Here is an 8,097-nt window from a genome sequence, read left to right on the forward strand (position 1 = left end):
TGAAATTTTTAGTTTTAAAAAAATCGCCGTGGAGCTTATACTTAAGTCTATTTGAATAAAGGAAAAAGTTTATGTAAAGATGCAACCTTATAATGTAAAACTACGGATGCACCTCAATATCCATTGGAAAAAATAGTTTTAATGTTGAAAAACCTTTTGATTGATCATCTCGACATCGAGATGTATGACCGTGAAAAATAAAAAGATTTTAAGTCTCAAAAATAGTGCATTTTACAACATATTATCTACACAGTCCATTTTCAAGATTTTCATATGTTTATAGATCTACTTGATTTTAACCGTTTTTGAATTTTAAAATTTTATAATTAGATATAAAAATAGATTTTGAGATAATCCTAAGTATATTTTACATAAAAATTATATAGCATAATAAAATTTGAAGGTGCACCATATCTCTACAGCTACGGATGCATCCGTATGCCAACTGCACCCTTGAATAAATAGGCAAAAAAATAACCACACGAGGCACAAATGGAGTGCATTTTTAGAACCTTATAAAGTTCGGTCTTTTTTTGTTCACAAACAAATATCCCTCATCTTTGCATGTCAGGGGCCAAGCCCTTATAAAAGGCATAAAAGTTTGAAGTCCATGGAAGGTCTTTAATGGGATGCCATAAGAATATGCAATAAAGTAGCTTTAGAAAAAAAATCAACACAGATGTGGGACCACTTTTATGTAATAAAATATGCAATATAAAAATAATGGAAACAAATATAAAGTAGGACAAATGAAAATAAAAAGATAAATGAAAACAAAGCAAGCTGGCTCTGATATTATAAGATCTGGATTGACAGGACCGGTTCGGATCTGGATCACCGTTTTTTAAAGTATTTCTAAATACCATTCCTAAAACTATAATCCTCTCGTTACAAAGCAACCACATGCTTATTATAAAGCGAACACATGGATGGCTTAAATTTATTTACCTGAGGCACTTTAATCAGCAGAGCATCATCAAACTCACTCAGGCAGAGGAATATCATCATCTATTGGAGGAGAAAGATACCAGTCCCCACCTTCACCTCTCACCATTCCCTTGTTCTTCTCCATCCACCATGAAGCCGGCACCAAGCACTCATCCTTGAGGAAATCACAAGATTTATTCACTAGTGCCACACTGCGAGGCACCTTCAAGGAAAACCCCTTCTTTCCTTCCCATCCAGCCACCACATGGATCAAAGCTTGCAGGTTGTGCCAATCACTTGGGTTCAATGAATCCTTTAGATAAGGAGATGCTCTTGTGTCCACCACAAGGTCCACACCAGTTTTCTCATAGTCTAGGAACTTACCTGGATAGAGTGGGATGAGATCTATCGCATTCTTCACATGTAAAACCCTAAGGCTTGGGAGGCTCTTGACCCTGTCATTGAACTCTTTGTTCCCGACTCCGGGGCTGCCGAAAACAAAGGCGGTCACCGGAAATGGTGGCTTGCTGCCCACCATGTTCAACCCATTGGCCACCACATCAAAGGAACTCAGTATGGCTAGGCATGCACCAAGGCTATGCCCAACCATGGTTATGCTCAACTCCTCATCTTTGTACCTCTGAACAAGCTCCCTTATCTTGCTAAAGAGTTGGACCCTGGCACTTGTTTTGGTGAATGGAGATTTGGGGTCATCAGAGGTCTAGATTGTGTACCAACCGTCCATGACCTTAGGCTCATCGTCGTCCTCCCCCCTTCCTAGGAATCTCTCGAACCGATGTTTGAGGGGGCTATCATCGTCGAAGTCCTCGGAAGGGGGTAAAAGGGAGGCAATGGATTCGAGAGAGGGACTAAACACATTCATCCATTCCAAGTCCCGGATTGTCCCACGATAAGCGACCACTATGTCTCTCCTGCCCAGGTTCTGGCTAAAAGTATCGGACGATATCGCCACATAACCGATCCAATTGGATTCCCTACTCCAAGCCTCACGAGAGAGGGAGTGGAGCAAAAAGGATGCCGGAATATCGATCTTTGCAGTGCCGTAAAGGAAACCAGCGACTCGATAATCGGTGCCGGAGGCAGCATCAGATGATTCAGCAGTGTTGGACACATGAGGTGGTGCTAAGCCCACCTTTGTGAAGAAGGATCTCTTTCCACAGCGACTGCTGCCACAATACTTGGAGTGTGGATCACTGTTGAAGGCGTCGTAGGTGGCCTGGCAAAGGTCGCCATACCGCAGGATTATCTCTCGAAGGCCTTCATTGAGGGGCTCAAGCAGTCCTTCCCACTGCTTGCTTCCATGTAGCTCTTGCCATGCCTTCTCATGTGAACCCATGCTTTCTCTTGTCTTTTCACTGTTCTTTTCTTTTCGCTAAGGGGACTTGAAAGCCTTATCCCATAAGAGGGGCCTCAAGGTACGCATAAAAGGTTTTCACTTTTCTTTTCTTTTCTCTAAGGGGACTTGAAAGCCTTATCTCATATGAGAGGCCTCAGGGTACGCATAAAAGATAAGATCACTTGCACAATAAAGCTGAATGCAGTATGTGCAGTTTTTTCCTTTTTTTTTTTTTTTTTTAATTAATTAATTAATTAATTTTTAAAATATATGCAGATTTAATAGTGACAGAATGGCCCCATCGTATTAGTGCATATTTTACACATTGGGATAAGGAAGTGGTGGATGGCCAAGAGTAAGGCTTGCCCCACCACCTTCATAATGCTGCACCTTTTTTAATCAATTTCAACCATGCATATTATTAGACCAAAAAAATCAATTTCCAGGGTTGCCCTTAAGAAGCTCCAAAGGGTAGCATAAAATGGTCGTGATCATGGGCAGTTGTGGTGTTAAGAGCTCTTACCATCAGGTAACCACCTCTATTTTCGGTTCTACTCTCTCTCTTACTTTCCTATTTTTATTGTACCTTGCCTAATGCTTTTTTTTTTTTTTTGGGACAGATGTTCAAAACTTCTATTGATGACTAATTAAAAAAGATTACATTAAAGGAGATCAAAAGCAAAGGCCATGAAGCACCTCCCTTAGCCAAAGAGTCAGCAAGTGAGTTTGCTTCTCGGTAAACATGGGAGAAGGAAAATGAAAAACGTTCGACCAGGTCCATGATTTACAACCAAATAGAACGGAGCTCCCATGAAACCCGTTGTTCTTTTTTGCACTACTTAATCACATTCAAAGAATCTCCTTCAACCGAAATATTCGTTCTCAGATTCTTCTCAAACAAAAATTTCACCCTACACAAAAAAGCACTTAATTCAACATAATTTGTTGTTTTGACCCCAATCGGACCAGCAAAGGAGAGAATTATAGAACCCAAGGAATCATGTACTACACCACTAATTCCAGCAATACCTGGGTTTCCCAGAGAACTCCCATCAAAGTTAAGCTTAATACATCCAGCAGAAGGAGTAGTCCAAAAACATCGTGGTCTACTACGAGCATACCCAAGGAGAAAGAGGCTGCTAAGGTTTGCCATCACATCAGCTTTTGGAATCCCCCATCATTCTTTTGTCACAGACAACTATAACCAAATCGAGTGCTTGATGTTTGTTAAAAGTTTCTCAAAGGGTAGGGAGTTACCTTCAAAGGTTCTTGTATTCCTCTCCTTCTAGATTTCCCAAAGGATGACACCTTTAGAGATTTTCCAAATTAAGTTACCTATCACAGGAAAATGGGCGATAGAAAATTGAGAAACAATCCCTTCAACCGATTGAGGAAGCACCATATGAACCCCAAGGGTACCAAACAACTGGTTCCAAATTTGTGTTGTAAAAGAACAGTGAATAAGCAAGTATGCACCCAACTCCCCATCAGCTTTACACAGTAAACAGACATTGGGTAAGATTTTCCCCCTTTTTTATCAAGTTGTCAATGGTTAAAATCTTATTCAGAGATGCAAGCCAAATAAAATTGCCTAATGCTTTAACTTTGGAATTTTGATGAGATCCGGAGTGTTAGCGCTGATATGGTAACACCTTACAGTCTTTGTTTCATTTAGTAGTAAAGAGCAACAGTGCATTGTCGAGAAAAAACAAATAGTGTTGATAGTTATGCCTCGAATCCTTGTTTTATAGGATTAGTTCCCTTATCTTTTAGATTTTATATTTTTAGATAATTCTATATTGTTTTGGTACTCTTGTTTAGTTACTATTATAGGAGCTTCTCTTGAAATCCTATTTAGATTAGGATGGGGCTTGAGTCCTTATGGATAAAACATAAATTAGTATCCATAAAGTTAGGAAAAGTAGAGAGGAGGCCATCATGTATCATTTTATGGGGGATTACTTTTTCTATATATTGAGTGTATTGTAGAGAGAGAAAACATAATGAAAAGAAGGGGATCTTTTGGGTTTTTTGTACAAAGAGAAAATTGTAGAGAGAAGGCATTATAGGAGATTGGGTTTCTTCTCAAGTTCTCTCATATATGAGTTTCTTGTAATTTTCTCTCATTGATTAGTGGAAAAATATTGATCATCTTCTCCTGTGGATGTAGTCATATCTGTGACATATTATATAAATTCTGGTGTTCTTTTTTCTGTTATTTATTTTTTACTTTGTTTTTCTTGCTTGTTGCATATTCTATTTTTATCGTACTTTATTTGTTAAAAATCAACCCTTCGAGCTTTTTCACACAACAAGTTTTATCAGAGCCTGGTTTGGGGTTGTCGATATGGCGGTAAAGGTCTCAAGTGCAAAGTTCAAGTTGGAGAAATTTAATGGCAAAAATAATTTTGAAGTTTGGCAAATCAATGTTCGGGATTTTCTAGTGCAACAAGGTCTACATAAAGCTCTGAAAGAAAAGTCGAAGAAACTGCAATCAATGTCAGATGATGATTGCGAAGACTTAGATCTGAGGGCTATGAGCACTATCTGATTGTGTTTATCGAGTGAAGTGCTATTTAATATCATCAATGAGGATTCACATCAATTATTTGGTTGAAGCTTGAGAGTTTGTATGTGACGAAGTCTCTCACAAATCGACTACTTTTTATGCAAATATTGTACAACTTTAAGCAAATATTGTACAACATGTGGATGAAGGAAGCTATCCATGAGCACCTAAATCATTTTAATAAAATTCTTTGTAAATTATTGAATATTGGTATTAAAATGGATGATGACGAAAAGGCTACAATTTTATTGTCCTCACTCCCTCATTCGTATGAGTATCTTGTTACAACATTGCTTTATGGAAAAGATTCCCTAGAGATATAGGATGTGACTTCAACTCTTCTCTCTAATGAATTGAGGGAGAGCCAAGATAATGCTCAGCCACATGCAAATGATTTAATCTGTTGAGAGAAGTGTAAAGGGACACGAAAGTCAGGGCAGCTCCAAATCCAAATCCAGATCAGGAAAATGTAACATTCATAGTTATTACTACAAGAAAAAGAGGCTTATTAAGAATGATTGTCAGAAACTCAAAGAGATAGAAAAACGAGCATTTGAAGCAGCCAATATAGTTGATAGAAGCTTGGTAAGTGGAACATATAATGTGTTGTCAGTATCGACTAATTGTGATAACTCTAAAAATTCATGGGTTTTTGATTCACGATGTTCTTATGATATGTGCCATCTTCGAGATTCGTGAACCACATACAAGGGCATTGATGGTGGATCAGTTTTGATAGGGAATGATGTAGCTTGCAAAAGCATTGGTGCTGAGACAATTATTATCAAGATGTATGATGGAGTTGTGAGAACATTGACTGATGTTAACATGTTCCAGATCTGAAGAAGAATCTTATCACTTTGGGATCCTTAGATGCTAATGGTTGCAGATTTTTTAAAGAAGGTGGAGTTCTAAAGGTTCTAAATGGTGTTTTGGTTATGATGAAAGACAAGAAGATCGGACCGAATTTATATCTATTGCTTGGGACTACGATCACAAATAGAGCAGTAGTTTTCGTATCTGATATTAGTTGCTTGGGAATACGATCACAAATAGAGCAGCAGTTTTAGTATATGATATTGATGATTATGACTTGACTCAGTTGTGGCATATGCGGTTAGGCCACATGGGTAAGAGAGCTTTGGCGGAACTTAGCAAATGTCAATTGATCAATGGTCTGGAGAAGTGTAAGTTGGACTTCTGTGAGCACATTGTCTATAATAAGACATGTAGGGTGCAGTTTCACACATCAAAACCTGCCACAAAAGACATGCTTGACTATGTTGATTCGGATTTATGGGGCCCTACATTAGGTGCCTCAAAAGGCGAATCTTTGTACTTGTTTCCTGCATAGATTGTTTCTCAAAGATGGTATGGATCTAAACATTAAAGAAAAAGACAGATGTATTTAACAAATTCGAGCATTGGAAAGTTATTGTCGAAAGACAGACTGGAAAGAAGGTCAAGTGCTTGAGGATTGATAATGATGGAGAGTACACTTCAATGGAGTTTGTGAATTTTTGCAAGAGCATATGAATTGTTTGTCACTTCACCACTCCGAGGACACTGCAACATAATGGAGTTGTTGAGCACATGAACATGATATGCTGGAGGAGATCTGCAACATGTTGAGTAATGCTAGTTTGTGAAAGGAATTTTGAATAGAAGCGGTCAATATGGTGTGTTACCTCATCAACAGGTCACCATCCACAATAATAAACGATAAAAAACCACAAGATGTTTGGTCTGGTAAACGTGTTGATTATTCTCATTTAAGAAGTTTTGTTGTCCTGCTTATGTTCATGTGAAAGATGATTAGTTAAGTCCCAGATCAAAGAAGTATAATTTCCTTGGTAATGTAGACGAAGTTAAGGGCTATAGAATGTGGTGCGCAGATCCTAAGTCGCTTAAGTTTATTATCAGTTATGATGTTAAATTTGATGAGTTTGCCATGTTAAAGACATTTAGAAAAGTGCGGAAAAAGAAAACTGCAGCAGTAGCGATGCAGTTGAGGTGGAATTAACAATTCTAAAAAATACTCCAAAATATGTGCTAGAAAGTCCTTGTGAAAGAGTAGAAGAAGATGTTGACCATGAGGAGGTCTTTAAGCCTACTCCACGTAAGGAAGAGTCTCAACTTAGAAAGGAAATGAGAATAAAATAGCTAGTGGTGCCGTATGATTTTGAGGGATAGCTTATGCATTGGCTACCACAAGCCAAGAACCATCGACTTTTAAGGAAGCTACACAGGATAGTGACAATAGCAGGTTGAATGATGCCATGGATGAAGAAATGAAGTCTTTTCAAAAGAACGTACTTGGGATCTCATGAAGTTGCCTAAAGGTAAGAGAGCCATTGGATGTAAATGGGCTTATAAGAAGAAAGATGGGTCATTTGAGATTGGTGGTAATCGGTTTAGACACGTTTGGTTGCAAAATGCTAAGGGCAGAAATAAGGTATTGACTAGAATGAGATGTTCTTTCAAGTTGTGAAACACACTTTTAGTCGGGTATTGCTAGCCATGATTGCATTACTTGATTTGGAGTTAGAGCAACTTGATGTCAAGACTGCATTCCTTCATGGAGAATTAGAAGAACAAATTTATATAATTCAAGTAGAAGGTTTTGTCGTTAAACGCTAGGAGGACCATGTTTGCAAGCTGAAAAAGTCATTGTACAACCTAAAGCAGTATCTTAAGAAGTGGTACAAGCGCTTTGATACATTCATAATTGGACACAGGTATGTCAGAAGTCAGTATGACAATTGTGTCTAATTTAAGATATTTATTCATGGTACGTTCATCTAGTTATTGCTTTATGTGGATGACATGCTTATTGTTGCGAATAATTCTTCAAAAATCAGTAAATTGAAGACTCAGCTTGCTACAGAGTTTGAGATGAAAGATTTAGACTTAGAAGGAGTACATTGAGAAGGTCTTCGTTAGATTCGGGATGAAAAATTCAATGCCCGTGGATATTCCCCTTGTTGCACATTTCAGATTGTCAGCAACATTATCTCTTCGGATGCTGAAAAGTAACACATATCACGTGTTCCCTATGCGAAAGTGTAGTTAGAAGTCACATGTATGCAATGGTTTGCACTTATCAAGATATTTCTCATACTGTTAGTATTGTAAATAAGTATATGGCTAACCCAACAAAGGAGCATTGACATGCAGTAAAATGGGTTTCGCTTTACCTAAGGGGTACATCAGATGTGGATCTAGTGTTTGCTCGAAATAACAA

The 8,097-nt window shown here is 38.1% G+C and overlaps 1 protein-coding gene across 1 annotated transcript; it reads right to left on the reverse strand.

Moving 5' to 3' along the window:
• Positions 1-691: 691 nt before the first annotated feature.
• Positions 692-2,347, reverse strand: LOC18448204 (alpha/beta-Hydrolases superfamily protein). Its single transcript, XM_011630225.3, is given in 1 exon segment — positions 692-2,347. A coding segment is annotated over 1 exon segment (1,302 nt). The 5' UTR covers positions 2,285-2,347; the 3' UTR covers positions 692-982.
• Positions 2,348-8,097: the final 5,750 nt, after the last annotated feature.

The sequence above is a fragment of the Amborella trichopoda genome, chromosome 5, assembly GCF_054954075.1.
Source record: "Amborella trichopoda isolate Santa Cruz 75 chromosome 5, AtrichopodaSantaCruz75HAP2 v2.0, whole genome shotgun sequence".
In the NCBI taxonomy this organism is placed as follows: domain Eukaryota; kingdom Viridiplantae; phylum Streptophyta; class Magnoliopsida; order Amborellales; family Amborellaceae; genus Amborella; species Amborella trichopoda.